A 24,402-nucleotide genomic window follows, 5' to 3' on the forward strand; every position below is an offset into this window, starting at 1 on the left:
GTATGCAGGTGATAACAAAGAAACAGGCAGGTCATGGCTGTGACTGCAGGACAGAGGATATTTAAATAAGAGATGTGTGTGTGGCCATAGGACCAGAAGGGTACAGACAGCCTTGAAAGCCTTGCAAGAGAAGCAGTTGATGAGAGAAGACAGATTTTGGCAAGAATGAGGGAGAGAGGGATTGTCATAAAAAGAAGCAGGGTAACAAGGAAGACAAACCTTTATTTTCTGTAACTTGGGCTGCTGCTCCTGGGAAGCTGCTGCTGATTTTGCTGCCCACCAGGCTGTGGCAATTCTGCTCTCACCATGGCAGGTTAGGTGGTGTTTTATCCCATGCAGCTGGCAATGGAAACCTCATTGCTTTAGTTCTGCAGCTGAACCTGCAGCATTTCTGTATGTTTAGAAGTGATATCTGGAGGAAAGGGTGCTGAGGTAGCCCAGAGGGAACACGGAGTAGTCCTGAGTACTGCAGTGAGACCCTGTGAGGTGTTAGTGTCTACCTTGGTGACTGTTCAGGCTCACAGAAGATCTGTGTTTCACAGCTGAGCACTGCACCGGGGCTGCAGCCATGAGCCAAGCTGGAGGTGTGTGGCCCTGGGCTGTGAGGCAGCCCTGATTGCCCCAAGGTGTGCAGGAAGGTGCCTGCATTGGGTCCTGCACATAGACAGGGAACTGGAGCACCTTCGTCCCTCCAGTAAATCAAAATCTTGCACACATTGATTCAAAGCGCTACTAAATAAATGAGCCTTTCAGCTGGTGTCAATAGGATTACTAGTTTCTTTCCCATTCCTCAGCATCCTTGGGTCCCCAGAGAATATAATCAAGCACAGCAGACTGTAGCAGTCAGGGCTTGGAGATTATGTAGTATCCAGGCACAGACTTGAGGAGTCATGTTTGCTGACATTAGGTTGACTACAGCTTTATGGTCATTTTACACATGACAGCACATCAACTGTGTAAACCTTGCTGGTACAGGAGATTGCCTATGACTAGCTGCTGTGAAATTGAAATGATTTGTCTGTGTCTATGTGGACTGAAAATCATGGCTCTTGTTTGCTAGTCATTGCAATTTCTCAAGCTTCTTTTCTAATTTGGTGTAATTTTGTAGTGGAGACAAGGCATTAAAGGAGCTCATAGTGCAGGTATGTGTCAGATCCCCACTTCATCAGTGCCTCCCATCAGCCTCCCATCAGACTGACTGGGCTTCACCTTGAGACCACAGATCATATTGTATTTTCCTATCTTCAGTAGAATTTATTCCAGGAAAAATTTGTGCTATTGCAGAGGGAAATATTACCCAAGGTCACTTAGGATAACAGAAATGAGCTGTAGCTGATGAGATTTCTGGTGAATAACCTGTGGATTCAGGTACCATTTAGCACAACTGGTGTAGAGTTTGAGCCCTTGGGTTCCTGTGTTTTCAGGGTAACTGTATAGAAAATAATAGATGTGCTAGCCTGTGCGCCATAGCAATTCTATAAATAATGATTGTACTTGTACTTGTCATTTTTCAGACTTAACAAAGCTGTATAAAGTTTGTGCTGTATTTTAAGCATAATTTTGTACATGTTAACTGTATTTTGCTGTAAACTGGCAAAGAAAAATTGAAAATGCTTTGACCTATTCTTTTTGATCAAAATCAAGTGTTCCTGTATGGTCCATAACCTGACCACTCCATGTGTCACAAGGAAAACAGAAATGTCCCATACTAGTTTTTTTGTGATATTCTATTTCATGTAACTTAAGTACTGTAAAGATTGGGATAAACAGACTTTATGCAACATAACATCCAAGTACAGAACATTTTATATGACAAAAGGAACAAAGACTCCCACTGAAAACCTGCTGGTGTCAAACAATCATTTATTCTGCTGTTGTTGACTTGCCCCTATCTAAATGACAGGGCCTTAGCTACAGGAAATGATATTCCAACAAGTGCTTGTGAAACCCTCTATAATTCCTGTCACATCAAAAGCCTGTGTGGAATTGTGTGCTTTTGGCTTCAGTGCTCTTTTTTTCTCACACATACAGAAACAATACATGAGGAAGTACTAATGCTTATCAAGAAAGAAGGCAACTTTTCACAAACACAGCACATCAATGAATCTTAAACAGCAGGTCTGAAGTTTGGGTGAATTTCAGGGCTGATGTCACATATTGTGCTCAAGAGCTTTTTCATCATACTCTCCATGTTCCTGTGGTAGCTGCTTGTGAGGTTTCGGATGGCTTCTGTGGTTTGCTCTTCTATTTTGGAAGAGAGGTTACCTTGGGACCCCATTACCTGAAAAGCAGAAGACCTCTGAGCAAAATGAGAGGCTATATAGGACCATGTTTATTGTACTTTTCTTCATCATGTAGCACAAGCATAACACAAACACATGACAGAGCTTCTGAACAGTGAGGGTTTGATCTGAGTTCAGCTGTATGCATAAAAACAGGATTAAAGGCAACTCTCATATGCTCATTAGCAATGGGAATCTCCCTATGTAACGAAAGTTTCCCAGCCCTCTATGGGAAAAACGTTGTGTATGTTTTGTCTTTTATATGGCTAATTTTAATTTGTTTTCTATTTTAATGACTAGTCAGCTAAGCTCTATCACTGTGTGCCTTCGTTTGGCCTCACTGAGAATGCCTGTGAGTGCAGCTAAGGACCAAACATGGAAAAACCTTCCTGAAAATGCATAATTACTGTTTCAGAGTACTTGAAATGTCTTCAGCAGTTAGTGATGTATAACCCTCAACAGGCCTTAGACAAGGTCTTTTAATATTACATTTTCTTATCTGGCAAAATACCAGACAGCTTCTGGCACAGTTAATATCAGGACATTCGCTTAGAATTTAATTGACTCTAGACTCACTGAACATTTTAGCAAGGTTATGTTATAAACAGATGCACACGTTCCAAATCTGTGACTTTGCTCCCTCCTCCCCCACTGCCCCAACATCCCTTGAATTCTTCCCTTATGGAAAAGTCCTTCAGATACCAGCAGAAAGACTGGTTTCCAGCTAAAGAATTCCATGTGGAGAGAAGAAGACATTTCTGCATGCTGGCAGAACAAGAAAGGATTAAGTAACACATTGTTCTTGTTCCTGCCACGGTTCTCTGGGGTGGACTACTGGGTGGAGATAACCTGTGATATATTAGTGGGGTACCTAGAGCATGACCAGAAACAAGGGAGGGGTCATTAACTCTATTTTCCATGTGGTTTCAGCCCAACTTAGTCCTTAAAGGAAGGAAAAGCATATTTTGCATAAGCCACCTGCATAAGCCACCTTCCCTGTTCCATTTATCATTACCTGGCAACACAGTAAGACATTTGTCCATAATCCACATGTAAACCATTTTTCAGTTTAGAAGTAATGTAGGCTGTACACATGATAATAAATATTGGGAAAAGATTATAGTTTTCTCTAACTATGTTTAGCTGACATTTTATTTTAACTTTTAGAAAAGTTGCAAGGGTTGCGTGTGGAAAAGGTTTGTACAACTTAGACCAGATTTATGGAACTGAATTTTTCCACTGGGGAAAGTAACTTTCTAGAGATCCCAGATGGTTCCATGATATCCAGCTATTAATACTTTTGAAAAGTCTCAAGAAATGTATTATAATTTTAAGAAGAGCCTCTGCTGACCTGCTTTCTCAGCTTATGCTAGTATTGTAATTTGAGATAGTAAATTCTTATTCTTCTATGTATTTTCCCTCTCTTTCTCTGCTTCTGAATTTGAGGACCTTTTTCTTGTAGAATGCAGGCAATGCTCTGTTTAATTTATGATTTCTGCTGACCCTGAAGGTCTGTCCCTTATTTTTTCCACACAGGTTTTATGCTAGTGTAATTTCAAAGCTGCTAAAATATTACATTGGCTCAGAAGTCACAAAATTCAGAACTAGGCTGCACATGTCCAGTTAGGTGGCCTCAGACACTGAGTGAAAACCCTATGAATTCTAGCAAAATTGGTTTGAGATCCAGGCAAAAAATTTTGCATGTTTTGAAAAGAGATTTTGCATATTGTCATTCTAACCTCAATCATTATTTTTCTGTTGCTGTTGTTAATTCTGGATGGATATGAACCGTCTCATAGTATGAGAAAATTTGCTCCTGTTTGGATACAAGTAACACAAAGTAAGAGGAAGAATGGCATTAAAGGAGGCTGTGACAGAAAATTAGAAATACTTGTGTCCAAATACCCAGGAAAGTAAACAGGACTGGGCATCAGAGCTCCCTCTGCACTGACTTTGCTGGAGCTCCTGACTGCCTCCCAGACACAGGTTAATAATGTTGGCATTTATCTGGGAAGATGAATATTGGACATAATGGGGTCAGGGAATGTGGAGGAGGACTGCAGTGATTTTGTACAATATGCTGTCATTCCAAGAGCAATATGTGCTCTGTCCTGCTCATGTGAAACGTTCAGTCGACAAACAGTGGCCTTTCCCTGCAGCTTTAATTTGGTTGTGATGACAAAATTGAGTTCACAACAAAGCAACATCTTTACTTTTCTGCTATCAAGACCTAGAACAAAAAGTCTGGCTTGACTGAAAATGTGAACAAATTTTAGAGGTGTTTTTACTTTATTTTGGTGTCAGTAAACAACTGAAATTGTACATTTGTAACATTTCTACCTGGCCTGCCTGTGTGATAGTGTGTCTGGGGGTTGGCAGGGTATGGTAGAGACTTTGTGTGCATAGGAGTTCCTAAGGCTTGTGATCCCTGCTGGAAAATGTTTTATGTGAAGTGTGACTGAAATGACAGGTTTGTAAAACTGACTTTGTTTGACCTTTTTGGGGTTGTTTTTGTTTTTTCTTTCCCCCAGTGCCCATTTTTCCACAAGTACTTTCCTTGCCTTTCCACGATAGAAGCTGGGGGAAAAATAAGACCAAAAATGTAGGAGGAAGGTGACCTGGTAAAAAGAGAATGGTTTGTGAATTTCATGGAAATACTAGAGAAAAATGAAAGATGCCATACATGTATAAAACGGCTTTATTCAGATATGAAAATATCAAGTCAGACCACTTTTACTATAGAAACAGTGAAAAACTCCAAAGTATTGGTGATTTCAGTTGCTAAAGGATGCAGTCTTATATGTAATGAAAGCTAGAGTGGAACAGAAATGGAAAGAAACATTTCAGACTTTTGCTTTTACTGAGACATCCACCTCACTGAATCCTCTAGTTTCAGGAAAGGAACTAGGTCTGTCTGTGGTTATAGAAAAAAGACCCAAAAGTATTTTTTCTTAAGGGGAATCTTCAAAGCGTAAGCATGAACCAAATATGGAATCTGGACCATTTTAGTGGTGAATGCCCACAATTTCTTCTATAAATGCATTCAAAGCCTGTGAAAAAGTCCAAATGAAGCATATAGACACTGTAGATGACATCCCTGTGATCAGTATGATCACACTGGTTTGCAGGAGTCTCCATGTAATACTCTTGGAAGCAATTTGTTTTACCATTGAGCAGTTTGATATGGCAAAAGAACATATGCAGGTTTCTTACTTACATTTGTTTCCTTGTTTCTAAATTCCTTCTCCCTTTGTAGTCTGTAGTGGTCTATCTCGGCTGTGGCTTCTTCCTTGGCCTGCTTCAGCCTTTTACCCTTTCCTAGAGGGAGAAGAAAGAGGCATTTATTTCATACCATCCCTGAATCCCCAAAGATGAATCTCTCCAAGTCAGAGATATTTTAGCTGGCATAGTAGAACACTGACTGCTGAAAGTCTTGTCCATTGGATTTATTTGCACAACAACAGTCAGAAGAGATGAAGTGATTTACTTAGAATACTTTTTGACTGCTAGCCAGTCATGAAAGTACCCCTCTTCTGAGACCAACTTCCTGTGCAGAAGCACACATCAAATGAAGGGCTTCTTGGTTTGCTGACAACAGAAGTCTTTTTGCAAGTAGATGTCTTCCCACAACACAAATGCACTTTTTTCTAATCACAGCTTGCTGTTTAAATAAATATCTATCTTTTCTTCATCAGCAATAGTAGCAGCCAGATAACAGATTTTAGTTGTCATGGATGGGAAAAGACGTTATTCTGTAAAATTTCCTGTATTGATTGGTTGCCAGAATCCCTTCATCCCACACCAACTGGATTCTGCTTAGAGCTGGCAGATATCCAAAATAATGCAAGATGTCTTAACCACTACCAAAGTGAATTGCAACTTTCAGGCTATGTCCTTTTCTTCCCCACCCTTTTCTACTAACCTTTGTTAAACGCAGAGGTGAGTGATTAAGAGAAGGAGGTCAATGGTATTTTTTGCCGGTGCACAGAAACTATGAAAGGGATTAAAAATTATTGTTTTTTTGCATTTCATTTTAAACAAGAAGGTGATCTGTAAGGAGATGTTTTAGGGTGTAGTGGAAACTAGAGTCTTCCTCCTCACCAGACTTGCTTACACACCTAATTTTGTTTGCTCTGAATAGTTACTTTGTTTTAGGTAAAACAGTATGGGCTTGTCAAACAAGAGCATGTAAGTCATTGCAGGACTGGGCATAAGGTACTTACTTCGTGGATCTAGTAAGGTTGTCAAGTAAAGAATAAGAGTAAATGGCTTGATGGAAATGTGATATGTAAGTTTTTACATGAATGAGCTGATGAGCGTGTCATAAAACCCCTATGGGCTTCTCTGTCATTTATAAAGTTGATAAAGTTGCATGGATCTCCTCAGGATTCTGCTACACTACCTTGTGAGGAAAAAGTAATTTTCTAACTGTAAACCTCTTGCATGGAATGTTGATATACTTGAGACACCTGGGCTGATGCTGATTTTTGGGGTCTCTTTCTGCTGAGCTGGGGGAATAAGCTTGCTCCCTTTTCTTATCATGAAAATATCTTTAGTAGCTGAAAAGCTGATTAGTTGCTTAAATTAGGATATCACAAGAATGAGAGAGTGGCAGCCTAGGCAACTGAAAGAGCCATCTTGATCTCATGTGGCACATTGATTTATTTACTTACTGTAACAACCTATTTAACACCTCTGAGCATTAAGAACGTTTGGTTTTGTTTTTTGGGGTTTTTTTAGGCTTCTTAATTCAAGCACAGAAGACAAAAGATACTTTTTCTCCTTTCCTGAAATCCTAGGAAACATTCTCTGCCTAGGCTAGGAAGATGAGCGTAAATGTTTCTGGTATTTGTCCAAGCTGTTACACTGGTTTGGTTAAAACCTAAGCTGGGTGTCTGAAGCTGTATCAGGTTTGTCATGTACCAGCTTGCTTCCACTGAGCATGGCCTAATGAGGCTGAAGCTGGGGAGAAAGACTGTTCTATTACACCTAGGATTCATCTAAAGCCTGGATGAAATACCTGATTTAGCAGGAAATTACTTCTCCAGTTGATGGCTCCTTCCAAAATTATCTTCAGAAGGGTGAGTAGAAGCAGAGAGATGCATGAAATGGGAATTACTTTTAAAGTCTTGATTCCTGGACTGTTGGCTTTTATGGGTGTGCTTATTGTGGAACCTTGGAGGTAGCATGTATACAGGCTTGTTATAGGAAGAGAAACCTACTGAGGCACTAGATAGCTTTACTGACTCCCAGTCCATCAGTGCAGGACGTGCACAATTTCCCATTATGTGGGAAGTTACATTTCTCAGACTCCTTCTCCCATCAAGCCACTGTGCTTATATAGAAAGGGGAGAAAGGCTGTTTAAAACTTAGTGGGTACTTTTCCAGAGTTTGTATTTGTTTGAAGAAGGCTGCTTTCCCCCAGCTTCTGCCACTCACTGTATGAAGCGTCTGGACCAGGATGAGTGAACTGACAGATCTGTGTAAGAGCTGGACGTAAGTCTGGACAAACAAAATTTTGAACCAGGTTTAAGTCTGTATTTTGAAGTTTCCCTTATTCTCCTCTCCAAATTTGGAGCTGATCAGCCTTTTGTAGAGTTTCCACTCTGTAGGAGTGGAGCTGGGGGGTGATTCTCTGGAGCTGGCAGTTGGGGGGAGTGACTACAAAGAAGCTTTGCCAATTTCACCAGCTGAGGAACTGGATCTCTCTAGCAAATTAAATTATTTCAAAATCAGTGGGATTTAAATTTCAAATTCCATCTGGGGGGCCATCTGTAGTAAATATGTTGCATATTTGGCCACCAGCTAGATAAATATATCCATTTAAAATGCACAAAATAGAAAGAGATTAACTATTAAACAACAGTTCAGTTGACTCTGACAATGTAGATAGGGAACCAAAGAGTGTATGTATATATATATATATATATTTGTGTCAGCTCTTGACAGTGCTCTGGAGTAATCACAATACATAGGGTGTCACTGTAGGGTGGCAGCCATTTAATTTTTCCAAGATGCCTTTAGGATTGGCACAGCAGGAACCTGCTGCTTCCTATTTAATTAAGTGGAAAAGCTGTGAGTAAATTACTGCTAGCTCAACAACGTTGTGGACAGAATCGGCAACTGCCAACATATGTGATGGTGCATATGCTGCACCTGATTAAGTTAAGCAGAAACTAGAGCTTAACCTGCTGTTCCACTAGAGACAAACCAAAATTAATTAATCAGTCTGTTGTTAACCACTTGTCTGCTACCATAGTTGTGCAATACAGGACTGCCTTTTCAAAGCCTTACTGATCTGCTGGGTTGGGTTCTCTGCAGAGCACAGCCAAGCTGAAATCAACCCTCACACACTGAAGGGTGGCAGAGAACTGAAATTCAGCCAAGATCATGCAAAAAGAGGGCAAGAAGTGCAGGGGGATGGGAAAACCAGCCTGGCCCTATGACATTTCCTCAGGATCATAGAGGTGAGGTACAGAAAGCCCCAAGTTTGAAGAGATTTTTGCCACAAAGGTCATGCTGTGGGGGCCAGGATTGCTGCTGGTCTTCTGTCCTTGAAGAGGGGGAGCAGCAAAGCAGCTGTGCTATATGCCTGGTTTCCTTGTCCACAGCCTATAAATTTTTAGGCATAGGGTTAAATTGTCCAAATGTTAAAAAACGTGCTGTGACCAGTCAGCACTGTATAGGATTTTCTCGCCCAACATGGGAAGGTGTTATTAGCATGGAGAAAGGCTGTATTCTTCTTTCTAGTTATTTCTGTGATGTTGATGAAACACCTTGCTCTGGTTAGATCCAAAAGAACTGGTGTCTTTTAGGTTGCTGGAGTTTTTATAGATCTTGCAAGAAAGACAGTAGGAGGCAAAAATGTTGCATTCTAATTTATTCAAACACTAAGTTATCTCATGTTCCAAAAACTACAATGCTAAAATTGGAGTTTTGTTTTCAAACATATCATCTAGGCTTCTAGCTGAATTTCTGCATAAAAATCAAGTCATTTGAAGAAGTTGCCAAAAATTAATCATATTTTCTTAAAATAGAATTTCAGTTGTCTTTGCTAAATTGTCTGGAAAATGGGATTTGGGGATGTGCATTCTGAGAAAACTATCTTGTAATTTTAATAAAATAGAATAGAGGCAGCAGAGCATTATGTATAGCTTTCTCAGTAGTTAAAATATGTCTTGGATATTATCCAAGAGAGCACCATGGATATAATTCTGTTTACAGTATCTTATTTTGATTAACATTTGGTTTTAATCTGATTTTCTATAATCTTTCATCTGAGTTTTCTTTTTATTAGGCATGAGGAATTCAAGGGTAGATATAAAAATCTATAGGAGTACAAGTTTTGCTAAGCTCAGTGTTTACGACACATTTGTTTTCCTTGTTTTATCCAAAAGGATTTTCAGGAGTTGATGTCTCGGTGCTGACAATGCTCAGTTATATCTGGGATCTAAATTGTGCTTAAAGTAAAAATTATAGATAAAGCAGCACCATGTTCAAAAGGCCAAAGGATTGCAGACTGGTTTGGCTTGTGTTTAATCAATTTAATAATTTCAGCCTTGCTTATGTTAAATAAAATAATTATTTATAATATTAATAATTTTTCAGGTATAAATGATATCTGCTAATGATATCACGCCAGGAAAAAGGGCAAGAATTAAGAAGAAGCATGTATTGAGGAGATTTAGCACTATATTTTTGCTTTGTTTTGCATGTATCAATATAATTTTATTTGCTAATTTTTTCAGTTATTTCAAGTGGCTTTTGCACTACCAACAACTGCAAATACGTCAGCAAAACCTAGGCCCATTAACTATTTATATACAATATTATGTGTGTTCACACTACATTTTGATTGGTTATGTGGGTATCAAGTGTAAACACTGAAGGCTTTGCATCAGGGTGCTTTTGCTGTTCACATTTCCTTTCAAATGCTTTTCCCTGGTGTGTCCCACGCAGAAGCTGCCAGCCGATGTGCCAGTGTCAGCCCAGCAGCCAGACCCGTCGGTGCAGAGGTGTTGTGCAGTGCCTGCTTGGGGTGACAAAGGATGCCACAGGGCTGGGGCAGCCTGGCATGGCTGGAGGGGTTCAGTGCTTTCCCTGGCAGCACAGTGCTGCAGAGGACAGGCCCTGAGCAGCAGCTGCTGATCCCAGCTGGTGCTGGCTGGATCTGAGCTGGCCATTCTGGGGTGAAGCAGCGTGTCCTTCCGTGTCTCACCCAGCTGTGTGTGCACAGGTCAACTGCACTGCACAGATCTGTTGCATTTCATGTATTTCCTTGCAGTTTAGCTTTTATGCTCAGAGACAAACTCTCCAATCCTTTCTTTTGATCTAACTGCAGAATCAATGTGGTGAAGAGACTGCTGAAGTAATCCAAATTTAGGCTAGCCAGATTTGCCTCCAAAAGAATCCCTTTTGTCCTTGTCCCACAGTATTTAAGTTATGCTGGTATAGTTATCTAAGGTGCTGTAGTGACAGTGCTATGAAAAATACTTAAATTAGGGACAACACGGACATTTTAAATTTTGTTTTGTAGCTTCACTGCAAATTTCTTGCAATGCTGAATATAATGGTTGTCTAGGTATAATTGTCCTGGTAGATGACTTATAATGCTTGGCTTAGCACAAAATCCAGGGTGGATTTATTTAAATTGTTTGCCCTTGATCTGCTAATTTTGGAAATTCTTGAGGTTTTTCATGGAATCACACTGAACTGCTGAGGCTGGAAGGAGTCTATAGGATACATTCCTGGATGGAAGCAAGGGCAGCTTGATTTGGGCCATATCTGGTGGGTTTTGAATGTCTCTGAGAATGGAGATTCCCCAGCCTCTAGGCAGCCTGTTCCTCCCTCACAGTCACTGGGTTGTTTTCTTATGTTTAAATTTGTGTATTGAAATTTTCGTTTTCCTTAATGATTTTTATAAATGCAAGAAAATTATGGTCTTAAAAGTAATAGAAAAGAAAGCCATAGTGATGACATTTTTACTCCAAATAATTTTACTGATAGCAAAATTCTTAATAGCTATTTTTCTGTAGCTGGTTAATAACTCCTACTAGTGTGTTAGTGTTGAGGTAAACACTGGTAGTGGTTTAATTCAAGTTTCTGACTCAGAGGGATCTGAAGGTACTTCATCTGTAAGAAATCCTGTTCTTATCACAAGCACTCCAAGTGAGGCTGAGGTGATGGACAAGGAAGGGAGTGTGTCTTTTGCAGAGTAGAGTAGCATCCATAACTGTATCTGGATTCTGCAAGACACTCATCTTTGGTCATCACTTTTATGTTCTAATGATGCTTTTCATTTTTGGAGTTCCTTAATTTAAGAAGCTTCCTTTTTAACTGACTTAGAGAAAAAGCTAAAATTACTCTTCTGGTTTTAAAAACAAACAAAAATTAAATTGAAGCAACAAAAAAAAAAATCAAACCCTAAACCCAAAAGCAAAGGGTAATCCACTTCAAGCTATGATAGTTAAAGACCTCATTCTGCAGTATGTGTTCAGGCCAAACTCCTCCTCCCTCCACCGAGGCTGTGCTGTTCCAGGTCGTGTGCTCTTGCTTTGAGGGAGCAGTGTTCCCTCTGCCCTACGTGAGAAGGGAGAAAACATCCTTCCCAGAGCTCCCAATTTGGCTGTGTAAGAGGTCAAAACACTACTTAACTATCCTTTGCTTTCAGGTTTCTGCCCGAGATAGCTGTTTTATGAAGGTGAAAGGACTTGTTTAATCTCTATTGTGTCTGCAAGGCACAGGCAGTGGCTGGGTGCTTAGGGAGGGGACTTGCCTTTCTAGCTATTTTTGTGTGCTGCTGTACAAATTGATACATCACACTAAAAATTAATGAACACACAACAATGCTGATTCATGTGTAGAAGGGATATGGAAACTACACAAATTATTCTGTTTAGTTTCCATTCCTCCCTGGAAAATAAAATATATTCCTTTAATCACACTCTCGCTCCACACGATATCATTGTCATGCATTTTCTTTGCATTCTGCTGCTGGTTTCTAAAGCAAGATCACTCCAGAAAACAGTATTAATGTTTTACTGCTGGTGCAGGTCAATGACTCATGTGGTTGTACCTGCACTCAGGAGAATAATAACTTGTACCATGTAATAAAACTTCTGTGAATGATCTATTACAGTACCTGAGAGTGCTCATGGTTTTACTGTGACTTTGATTGCTATTAGGTGCTGAAGTCTCAGCACCCTGAGTCTTAGTTCTCATAGAATTTTTTGAAGCTCAGCTTCAATTAGGAGACAAGTTACTGGATTTTGCAAGTAAAGAGGAACACTGAAAAATTTTAGCAAGTCCTATAAAGAGAAATAAAGAGTTTGGAGTCTGGTCCTCCAGAGCTGGCAGCCAAAGGCATGTAGGACTTTAACTTAAATAGCAAGGCAGTAACGACGTTATCAGCATTAAGAAAAAGGAAGAAAAAATGCAGCTGACATGATGAATATAACAAAGAAAATATTTTTTAATGTATTTAGGGACGAGTACATGTACACACGAGCACACTGGATTTTAAGCAAACTCTGAATGTTCAGGTTTGAGTAAGCACCTGGCTGCAGTCAAGGCACAGCACCAGTGCATGTATACAGCTAAAATAATCTTTTTCTGTGAGCTACTGTAATTCTGAAGGGCTTGCACTTGAGAAGTGCAGTAAAACCAGGTCAGCTACTTACTTTTTTTGGCTTCTTCCAGTTTGTCCTTGGCACGTTTTTCTGCCTGCAAAAGCTGCTGGATTCCCTGAGACTGGCTGGTCATGCTGATTGCTGGGGCCGGTGAACTTCTGTGGAGACTGGAGCTCAGAGGGAGTTTTATACAGCTGCCAGGCTCTTCCTTGTGTTTTTTGTTCTGTGTACTATTGCAACAAGCTTCCAGATTGTACCAACACAGCCGGCTGTGCCTGGATTGCTGCTGGGCGCACAGGCCTGGGAGTGCACTCAGAAAAACACAGCAGCGAGGCTGAAAGGAATGTCCTGCTCTCCTCAGGGTCACAGAGAACTTGAAGTGTCTGATTAACACATTGGGGAGAAAAGAGAGCACATTAAATGGCTTGTATTCTAATGGGGAATTTTTACATTTTTAGGATCTTGTTTCTGAAGCAGAATACAGTTAATCTTGTCTAGGAACTAGGAAGAAAAATATTTTCTTGGCATTTCCGTCTAAAAAAACTTCCTCTCAAAGTAAAGAATCAGGTTCAGTCAACAATTAATTTTGGTTGAATACCGAGAGCTGCTTGTAACATTCTGTTTAATGTTGCTTCTTAACATTACTTACTGGAGCTTTCACTTTTTAAAATTTCAATAGGAATTAATTCATTGGGGAATAAGTTTAAAAAAGCATATAGTGATTGAGGTATGCTCTGCCTTGTAATCTACCATGACGGAGGTAAGTGGAGATGAGATGGAGGGAGAAACTGTGGGATTAGCTCTAAGATCCAGACTCTGGGCAGGTATGAATGGGCTAGGTTGTACTTTCAAGTCATAATGCACCCAACAGGCAAATGAATGCCTGAGCACAACTGTAAATGCACATCCCATTCCCTATAGAAGGAAAGAGTGGTTTGTCAGCTACTGCATGAATCAGCAGCATGTTCATATTTTGAATCCTCCTTAAAAAAACCAAAAAAATCCCACTTGTTACAGGTACTTCAGCCATTGCATAGGAGAGGGACATGTCATGTTGCATAATTAAAATAGATTAATTTTTGTAAAAAAATACCTCACAGCACAAGTAAAGTATATTTATTACAGGTTCTTGATAGAGCTCTGCCAGGACTGGAGATCACCTCCTAATATAAATATTTTTTCATGCTTCAATTTTATATACAGAGTTATATATTCATACATGTGATACTATTTCTGCATATATTACAAATAAAATGCATTTATATAAAAATTATTTGATGCACTCTGTTAATGGTTCTTACTCTAAGGCCCTTTGTTTTCTGGGGCTTCCCTGGGCAGCTGTGTCATGCTCCTTCCTTGCTGTGCTAGGTTGTTACCTGGCCCTAATGAGGACATGTACTACTGCTATGAAGTCTTTTTTCTTTTTTTCCCTGTCAAATAGTTTTAGGTTTGAGAGAAGATGGAAGGTGAAGCCTCTTGCCCTATTAATGTCTTTGGCAGTTCCCTAAACAACAGCAGGACTGACACCTGGAAAAGGAAATTGTTTGGTTTTCTGTTCTGTGATACTGCAAAGTCAAATTTCACTCAAGCTCTGCCTTTCTTACAGTGTATCAATCACTGAGTTTATTTCTTCGTGCAGAAGCTGTATGAGATGCTTGCTCATCTCCAGCACTGAAACCAGAGCTTCACTCTAACTGCAGGACAGCAGACATGGCACTGATTTTAGATTTTAATGCATAGCCTTGAAGTTTATTTTATTCAGACACAGAAGAAGTGATGATCAATTTGACAGAAAATGTGGAAACTATAGGGTTAGGAAGCCGTTTGCCACTGGGATTCAGCTACTAGTGATATTACTGGCAAAGAAAAGCAGAAGTGGAAAATGAAAGTAAAAAATTAAAAGATCTGGTTTACTTGGGGCAGGGAACTTCGGCTCAGAACTTTAAAGCAGAAGTTACTTAAAAATTAAATAGGAAGTTGAAATGTCAGACTCGTCTCAGACATCAAAAATATATTCCAGGCAAAGGGTCTTATCAAGCAAATCTCACTGCTGTGAGAAATGTTACAAAACTAGTAGCAAATTTAACTGTTTCAGTTTCTGGACTTGGCTGAAAGCATTATGCCTGAGACCCTTTGAATTTTCAGAGCAGTTCTCAATGCTATAATTATATAATTCTGGACTCACTAATGATTTGAATTTTGATATTTACAATCTGTTAATTAATATTTCACAGAAAATGGTTCTATATGATGAATTTTTATGGGAAAAAGATCCAATCTTCAAGAGATTATGAAGCTCTTTCATTGTGAAAAAAAAATATATTCCTTAAGCAGTTAATTTCATCTGCACATGTCACAGTTAACACTTCTAATATTTTTCTTAATTAAAAAAAATTAAATCTGTAATTCTCCTTGCGTCCAGGTTTCCATACAGTGGGGTGGCATGCCATGCTGGCCCTCATGGAATTGGGCTGGTACTAGTGCACATCTGCAGGGGAAAAGATGATAATTTATTTTGGCTGGTGCTTATACACGTTTTGTTAGACTCCACACGAAGTACTGCCTCTTAGAACTAATTTCAAAGCTTTTCTGATGATGTTGGTGATGACCTCAGACTATGCTGACATGGCACCTCTATGTATCTCACCTCATGGATAATTCATTAAAATAAAGTAGGTTAAGCCACTGACTGGCCAAACAGGCTCCTACTTCATCTTAGAAGCCAGTAAGAAACTTCTCTGTGTTGTAGTTCCTGGCTTTCTTTCCAAGTCAGCTCCACACTCATTTAATTAGAAAAGAGAAGCTGATGTGCTGACTGATGATGGGGGCAGGAGAAGTGTTACCAAAGTGAAAGAGGGCAGAAAAAAGGGGATTTTTTTTGTTTTGTTTTTTTAAAAAGTCTCCTTTTTCTTCTCAGCATTTTGTCTCTCTGTCTTGGGCTCCAGAATTTCCTGAGCCTTTTCTGGTTATCCCCACTGACAGAAAGGGAAAAATGGGCTGAGTTCTGGCATTCCTAGCCCTTCAAAGCAAAGCTGTTGAACAAGAGCTCTTGAAGAGTGTTACAAGGAATGAGAGACCCAGCTGAGCTGTCCGTGCTCACCCACAGCTTGAACAGCAGAAACACTCTAAACCAGGCATTTCAAGTTTAGATGCAGGCTGTGCAGCTGCTGTTTTATCTCTGCAGTGGGAAGGCCAGGGCCAGTGGCTGAATTCATTGTAGGTAATTCAGATTGTTTTATTTGGAAAAAATCTGTTTGCTGTAACTCAGATTGAGCCTTATCTAGCATGAGTTTACCACCTTCTCAATCCACCTACTACTGAGCAGCAAAGATAGAGAGTGCTGTGGCATCCGTTTATTGTGGCTTATGTGTGCACAGACTCTCCTCTGTGTAGGAGGGCAACAGGCAGAGTTTCCACTGAAACGTGTTTAACTTGAAGGTCTCCCATGCATTGTCTCAGTGGCTGGATTTCCCAGGGCACACACTTTTTAAGTATCTTTTTTTATAATTATGAAATGAATTCTTTCCAAATGAGCTGCATTTGCTGCGGCAAGGTGCAGATGTGTGCTAAGTAGCACACTGTGTTCAGGCTACAGCTTCAAAGCAGCAGCAGTGATTCAGTGATAAAGCCTTAGGATCAGCAGTGTGTCAGGCAGGGCAGCTGCCTTGGGTGCTTTTAGGGGGTCTGTGTGCCATTTGTTTTGTTGCTTTAGAAAGGTCTAAGTGAGGAAAAGCAGGGTGCACACCTGCATGGCTTCCTGCAGCATGGTGGGGACTGTTCCTCATAAAAATGGAGCACCTTCAAATGCAATAGGATCTGTCAGGCTGAGAAAGAGTGATGGGCTCCTGTTAGCATCAATAGCAAAAGGTCTTTGTACACAAATTGGTAGTTATACAGTGAAAACCATCACTCATATCTGAAAATCCCGGTCTTTTCTCTCTGAATTAAAAAACCCTGTTTGCTTATATTAGAAGAAAAAGTTATGACCTTTTTTAGTGAAGTTGTAATTATGTCTGCAAGCTAAGATTCTTGCTGCAGCATTTTCTGACACTGACAGTTTCACTGTGGTGACATCACCACAGTTGACCTCAGCAGCCTGAATTTCACCCATTGGCCTGAAAAATATGGGAACAAAAATGTATGCAAAGACAAATAAATATTAAAGTATTGCTAGAGGCAGCTTGCTGCCACAGTGTCTGGGTGAGCTTATTGACTGCTGGCCAAGTCTGCAACACAGCCCCAGCTTCAAATGCCATAGCACTCTGATGACCCTGTATTGAACACCTACTTTAAAGCAGCTCATTTTTTTTCCTAAATTTGGCCTGTGTCTTAATAGAAGAAATTTTGTTTGCAACCATAGGGGGTTTCACATTCATAGACAGACAGTTTGAGCTGTATATTTAATTACTTTTCCTAAAGATCTCTTCAACATCCAGGAGAAAAGAAAAAAAGTGTCCTTTTTTGAAATATCACTGCTCGTATGATAATTCAGGTAAATATTAATTTTAAAGAAGTGCAGAAGAAAAAGCAGCCGAAAAAAAAGACGTAGTTTCTGTGTCTCTAACTTCCAGATTAATTTATAATTTGACTGTCATTATCGTTGTGGTTATTTCCTTTTCTTACTGTATGGTGTGATCACCTCAGCCAGCAAATCCCCACCCAGCAGATCACATACTCCCCCACAGTGGGATGGGGGAGACAATCAGAAGAGCAACAGTGAGAAAACTTGTGGGTCAAGGTATAAAAGCAGTTTTAAAAATGAGGAGAAAGAGTAGGGGGACACAAACTGATGCAGAAGAAGTCACTTCTCACCTCCCACAAGCAGACCAGTGCCTAGTCAGTCAGCCTCCAAAGAGGGGTACTGTGGAAAGGCCAAAGCCCCAGTTCTGTGGCTGAGCCTGGCACTATGTGACATGCCCTTTGGTCAGCCCGTGGTGCTGTCCTGGCTGTGCCCACTGCCAGCCTCCTGCCAGCCCTGTGGGTGACAGAGCTGGGAAGAGAAAGCCCTGACACCCTGCAAGCCTTGTTCAGCACCACCTCCAATACTGGTGTGCTATCAGCACAATTTTAGTTGCAAGTGGCAAGGTGCAGATGTGATGAAACAATTAACTTCATTGCAGCCAGCCCCAGCACACAGCTTCATTTAAAAGCTTTCTCTTTTTTCCCTCTTTCCCCAGTGAAGCTATTTGCTGTCTTCTTTCCCATTCTTTTGCACCATTACATCTTCTCTATGATTCTTCACACTGCTGCCTTTCCCAAAAGAAGTTTGTAACTTCATCAGTGTTTTTGTGCACCCAGGCAGGCAGGGAGGGGAAGTGGGGAGCCATATAAATATGTTTTGAACTGTGTAGGCTAACCAACAACTCACATCTGTGTCACAGCTCAACATTCACTTGAAGAAAACCAAGTGTAGTATATCAGAAAATTTCAGCTGTCTCAAATTACACTTCACAAGATCAACAAAGATACCACAAAGAAAATAGTTCAACTTTGCAGCCTAGAGGAGCTGTACCTGTGGTCCTTTGCGTTGTACTTAAGTGCTTGTTTTGTATGTAGCTTAAGGTTGTTTCATCAATTTTCTAACTTTTAACAAAATCTTCATTTTCTACTCAGTCATTTCACTGTATTTCATCCCAGCTCTGAGCAACACCAGCTTAAACTGAAAATGAGAAAAAGCAATACGAATTTCCTTTCTTGTAGTGAAAATATTAATACTTCAATAGGAAGAAGAAAAGCTTTATTTGGAAAGATAAGAGAGAAAAGATGGGGTGGAATAAAATGAGATATACTGGTAACCTTTCTCTTAAGACTAGAGTAGAAGTTGCTTTAGGTAAGGTAGTCTGTAAATTTTTCTGATGTTATTCTGATACAATTCTGAAAGTGAATTCTGAGGTGTTTTTCTCCTTACTTTGCAAAATCAACTTTTAATTAGTGTTCCTAAACACTAACATGTACGTGTATTTACGTTAGTACACATGTGTATTAAGAATCCCTAGTCCATCACTTTCCAGCGACCTCGAGGATTTTTGGTGTAATTAAAAAAAATAAAAATAGAACTTATCCTCCCTTCACAGAAGAAATCAAAACATTAACTAATTTTAGCCTATCCACCACTTTAGATCACATCTCTGGTGTTTCTGTTGTTTCTCTTGCTTGTCATGTGGCTGTGAGAGCAGTGAGTCTTCTGTCTCAGGCGGTTCCTCATTTTAGAAGGGGAAGGATTTTTACTGTCCAGCCTTTGTGCAGTGTAAACACTTCCCCCCCCCCCCCGCCCCATTCTCTTGGTAGGTGGTAGGGATTTGGGATCTTCCTCCGCAGAAGGTAACTCTGCTGGTGAGGATGTCTCTATGTTTTAACGAAGAGCATTTATCCCTCTTACAGGCTTGAAAAGAAGGTCAGAATTCACGATAAGTTTTGTTTTTCTTTCAAGTTTTGCCAGTAACGTCGGAGCTCAGTTAAACCAAGCACCATTAGGGTGTGTTGAACGTGTCCCGAGATACCGCGCCAGCCCCCTCGGGGAGCCCGGCTGCCCACACGGCTGCGTTGGGGGCCGTGCCTGTGCCTCCCGCCGCTCCCCTCTCCGCTCTCCCAGCTCCCCGCTCCGCTCTCCCCGCTCTGCTCTCCCAGCTCCCCGCTCCGCTCTCCCCGCTCTGCTCTCCCCGCTCTCCCCGCTCCCTGCCGCGGAGCCCCGCGCCGGGCCCGGCCTGCTCGGGAGGAGCAGCGAGGGAAGGCAGCCAGAGTGCGCTATGGGCCTGCGTGCCCGGTGGGACTGGGGGGAGGTGGAGCTGGCGGGAGCCGCCGCAGAGGAGCGGGGCCCTCAGAGCAGCTCCTCATAACGTGAGGCGGCCGAAACTCTGCTCCCAGCTGCGCCGTAGCCGCATTCTCCTTGGCGTGGGATGGGAAATAGAAGGTGTGTTGATCCAAAGATAGGTCAAAGGTGGTTGGTGTCATTGTCCTGGAAGTGTAATAGACTGAAAAGGTGCATTTCTGACAACAATTATGCTTGTAATGGTGAACCGTGGAGCATGAGCCACTATGGGAAAGCTCCCCGTGGGCCTCCCTCACTGCTCCTTTGTGGGGTGTTGGCTCTGTATTTCTGTGGTTATGGCACAAAAGTTCTAGGGGTCAAACTTTGTCTGGTAGAACAAAGAGGAACAGAAGATTTTACAGAAGAGCATTTTGGAAGATCCTTGTCTATCCCAGGGAATATTTTCTGGCCCTGCAGAGAGCCACAGGATTTTTCCTACCACGCAGCATTTAAAGGGGAACCTCACTGCTATCTATGCTATTCTGAAGTCATAACAAGAATGAGGTGAATGACTTCAAAAATATATATATTTTTAGTATTAAATGGAACTCCATTTACATGTGGTTAATGTTGACATGAAAAGTATGCTCTGGTAAATATGTGGTCTGATAAGAGCTGGAATCAAAAATAAAGGCAAATTATTATCAATTTGGCAATTCTAAGCAGCTGCCTATTTTATCTTTGAAATAAATGTCTGGAAAGATTTTTTTTTTTCCTTTTTTCTTTTTTTTTTTTTTAGAAAAAATTGGAATTATGCTACTATGAAAGCACAAAAGTATTCTCTCTATTTCTGTCTGAGGATATTGTGAATATTTGCATTGCTCTTTTTTGACACTATGGGTAATAGCAGAAGCAGCGTGGATTAAACCTTTCTCAGAGAGCATGGCATAGAATGTAATAGAAGTCTCTCAAAAGAAGAAATGATTGCTTTCAAAAACCTCAAAAGATACATTAAAAAAAGCAGCTTCATGCTTATGGGTATGGTAACCCTTGATAAAAGGCTACACTGTCTTGGCTTTCAAAACTCTTGAAATTAAATTAAATCCATTGAAATTCTTTAGTAAAGGGCTAAGAAGTAATAGCTTTTATTCTGTCAGTGTGCCCTACTGGATTTTTCCCTTCCAAACCACCTGAGATCCTCCTCTTAATAGCAGAGATGAATGTATATATGTGTCCCAGAATTCACAACTTTACAGCAGGTCATCTGACCATTTCACTTCTTCCCCTTTTTGAGGTAGGGTGAACACTGTATACAAAGTACTTAGAGTCTCAGAAATTACTCTTTTTCTGCCTCTTTCTGGCCACTTGACTCCTCTTTGCCTTCAGAACAAAGCCAGCTTTGCTTTTATGAAATAAGCTGTGGTGGCAGTACGAGCAGCCGTGCCTGCATTTTGCCCGTGCCAGCTCTCTCTCGGTGCTGCTGCCCGGGGCCTCATTCTGAGTGACCCCTGGGCAGGCTGCAGCCCTTTTGCTGGCTCCTACAGACGTGTTTTTAATGAATCTCACATGGGAAGAAGAGGGGTAGGTGTAGTAGCTTTCTCCTTGCGAGCTTCAGTGAGGCATGGGGGGCAGGTGCTCACCTGCATGTGTCAAATAAATGTGCAACAGTGTCAAGTGTTACGGATGTCGTGCAAACTAGCTGTAATAGCAACAGGTTGATATTTTTTTTCATAAAGTGCATATTAAGTCCCATGTACTCCAGGAAAAGGACCCAACAGGAGTGTGTGCTGTTATCCTGGGGACTGCTCTGAACTCTTACAGGTAAAGCACTATCCTTTCCTTGAAATTTCCAAGTATAAATTTCTTCCTCTCACTGTAATATGTTTGATATCAGTATTTTCTTCTTCTCTCACATTTCTGTTTTTGCAGTTCTACACTATGTGAAACACCTGTTATTGTAAGCATTGATGATACTGAAGAAACAACAAGGCTCTACAGCACAGAAACCTGTGTTAATAGGTATGTGAATTAAAGAGTGGGAGGGGAGCTGATGGTAAGAAGTTCAGAAACCTGACTCTTTACGATAACTTTGACTTCCTCTATATAAAATTTTGCTGTTTTGAAGTTTGCAGGTTAAATATATAAAGGGATGACTTGGCTATGGGAACTTTCCCCTTCTTCAGGCAGTATTTGGTAAGGTTGTTATCAGCAAATCAAAGGTTTGCATGAACATATGCTTATGCCTGTGGTTAGGTGTGTGTTATCCTGTTATTTGGCTTACACATTTTCATGGCAGCTTTGCAGCCTACCTTGTCAAAGAATCTGTTTGTTTTAGAAAACTGACCTAAAAAATAATTTTGCAAGGGAAAACCCCAGAGTTCTCTGCAGGAACATGATCTGAGCACACCTCCTTGAGAATGAAAATTGAAATGTTTTAGGTTCCACGTCTACCAGCAGTTTGCTTGACCCCTAAGGCAGCAGCAAAGAGGTCAGCCTGCAGGGTCAAGAGCCATGAGTGCTAGGCATGACATGGCTTCTACTGCAATCTGTGGACAGCCTGTCTGTGTCCTGGCCCAGAGAGGATACAGAGATGACCCAGTCCTTTCCTGCACCCCATGATGTCTCTCAGGTTGACTAGCAGCTGCAGGTAGCAGTGGAGAAAAAGTGGTGAAGTTTAATTTCTAAGGCTTGTTCAAGAGGATAAAGAGGAAAAACTGCTGCATACATTTAGGCTGTAACTGCTAGTTAGTGTACTCTAGCTTGCACTAATACCCATGTGGGAAAATGGAGAGGCCTTAGAGGTTGTATTTCTTCCCCTGCAATCACCAAGAGCTCAGTTAAATGTTTTCAGGCTCATGGTTTTCGGTCATGTTACTGAATCACTGCCTCTGCACAGCAACCACACAGCAACAGGCTTTAAAAGTCCAGCAAAGAAAGTCTATGTGTTGGGAAATGGCTTGAAGATTTCATTGCATTTACTGCAGTCATTACACAGAGTCTGAAAGTTCTGAGTTTTAGGTGAGGTGGAAGTAGGCTTGGTTTGGAGGAAACCAGTTGAAAAAGAATATTTCACAGCAGAAGTGTTTCAGATTTCCATATGAATGGAAATCCATATGATCACTCCAGAGTGGCATAAATGGAAGCCTTTCCCTTGCTTTTAAAATTTCAGAATTCACCATCCAACAAGAGGCAATGTCATTTTGAAGTCCTAGAATTTCAGAACTATCTTGTTAGTTATGCTGAGAATAATTAGAAGATGCTCGTGTCTGTAATCTTTCTGGTCAGCTGTGTAGTTTTTGCTGCTACAGACCCTTAATTCTTTCATAGCTTCTTTATGCTGGGCATACAAAAATTAAGGCTTTTCCTTCAGACAGAGATATACTGAGCAATCTGAACCTCATTTTAGTTTGATATCCCAGCTTAATTTTCAGTTTACTGAGGTTCAGAAAATTGCTCCACACTGGTCAATGGAGATGCATTCTGGAGGGGTGAATGTGTAGAAAAAATGATTTTTATATTTTTTCCTCTTCATATATACAACATGATTTTAAACAGTCTCAAGTATTTAACTAGAGTGATTGATTTATTTGGAACTGATTGATGGTCACTAATGCATTTGAATTATCTAAGACAGTTTCAAAACTGAATAAAAAATTTTGTTTAAATATAGATTCCCTGTTACTAAAGGAGGTGAATGAAAATGAATTCAGATATTGTGTATCTTACTTGTTGTGTGTTCTTACCTCATGTGAATCATGATTTTTGAAGAGTTAAGATTTTAGCTAAGAGAAGCAATTTATAATGGTCAAGATGTAAATCAGATAAGCAAATGGTAAGTTAATGATTATTAGATGCTTAAGCCAGAGCTAATTGTTATATTGTTTGCTATTGTGAACTTGTTTATAGAAGAAAGTGGAGTAAGTGAACCATTGTAAGAACAGATTGAAACCAGTGAGAACAATGGCCAGCACCGGACTCTATACAATCAATCACCAAGCAGGGGGCCTTGGATCATGACAGAGGGTCACAGAGACCTGATGAAGACTTTCCTGACTTCATCCTTTGAAGACCACTGACCCAACTTGAGACCACCAACCCAAATCAAGAGAAGAATTGTGCACACGTGAAGGACTAAGAGCCTCATTTTAATGCTGAATGGGGATGGAAGGTGCTGGGGTTATGCATGTGTTTTGTATGTAAGATTTTGGAAAATAAATAGAGGGAAGAGAACCTTGTTTGGGGCAGTCACACCTTCTGGGGACAATCCCCGTGCTGCCCACTGGTGAATAAACATACCACTTTTTAACTTTAATTACTTAGAGGGTCTTTGTCTGTGATTGTAGTGTTTTTTTAACGATTCACATGGGCAATCATTGCCTGATTAAAATATATTATTGTGTGTAGGCTGAATGATACTGCAGTGTTTAGTGGGAGAAAATTTCTTTAATGAAGTCTGGAGAGCTCCCATACAAAAATACCAGACACTCACATTCACTCTACCATATTTTGCAGTGTGGAATTTTTTTTCAGTGATACTGGCAGTTATGGATCAGGGAAGAATCTTCAGTGGATGTGTGGTGGTTGGTGTGTGCATGTGCTCATGCATCATGTCCACAGCAATGTTGATGAAAAGCTCTACCAGTCCTACACTGTTGGAAAAATAATTTTTGTCTCTGCCCCTCTCTCTGAAACATCTTCAGGATGATTCCAGAGGTAAGGAGAAACATAAACATGGGATTCAGAT

General features: G+C 40.6%; 1 protein-coding gene and 1 long non-coding RNA gene across 3 annotated transcripts; one reads left to right on the forward strand and one right to left on the reverse strand.

Moving 5' to 3' along the window:
• Positions 1–1,846: 1,846 nt before the first annotated feature.
• Positions 1,847–13,287, reverse strand: ATP6V1G3 (ATPase H+ transporting V1 subunit G3). Its single transcript, XM_023931876.2, has 3 exons — positions 12,962–13,287; positions 5,500–5,600; positions 1,847–2,281 (listed from the first exon to the last, which is right to left on the reverse strand). The coding sequence occupies exons 1-3, from the start codon at positions 13,041–13,043 to the stop codon at positions 2,108–2,110; spliced, it is 357 nt and encodes a 118-aa protein (XP_023787644.1). The 5' UTR covers positions 13,044–13,287; the 3' UTR covers positions 1,847–2,107.
• Positions 13,288–19,681: 6,394 nt separating this feature from the next.
• LOC111932708 (uncharacterized) lies at positions 19,682–23,970 on the forward strand. Of its 2 annotated transcripts, XR_002866268.2 has the most exons (5): positions 19,682–19,820; positions 21,395–21,479; positions 21,588–21,677; positions 21,784–21,851; positions 23,565–23,970. It is a non-coding gene; the product is annotated as an uncharacterized LOC111932708 (long non-coding RNA). The 2 variants fall into 2 exon arrangements; XR_015273841.1 differs by lacking the exon at positions 19,682–19,820 and having other exon boundaries at positions 21,344–21,479; positions 23,568–23,970.
• Positions 23,971–24,402: the final 432 nt, after the last annotated feature.

Source organism: Cyanistes caeruleus, chromosome 9, assembly GCF_971803275.1.
Source record: "Cyanistes caeruleus chromosome 9, bCyaCae1.hap1.1, whole genome shotgun sequence".
NCBI lineage: Eukaryota > Metazoa > Chordata > Aves > Passeriformes > Paridae > Cyanistes > Cyanistes caeruleus.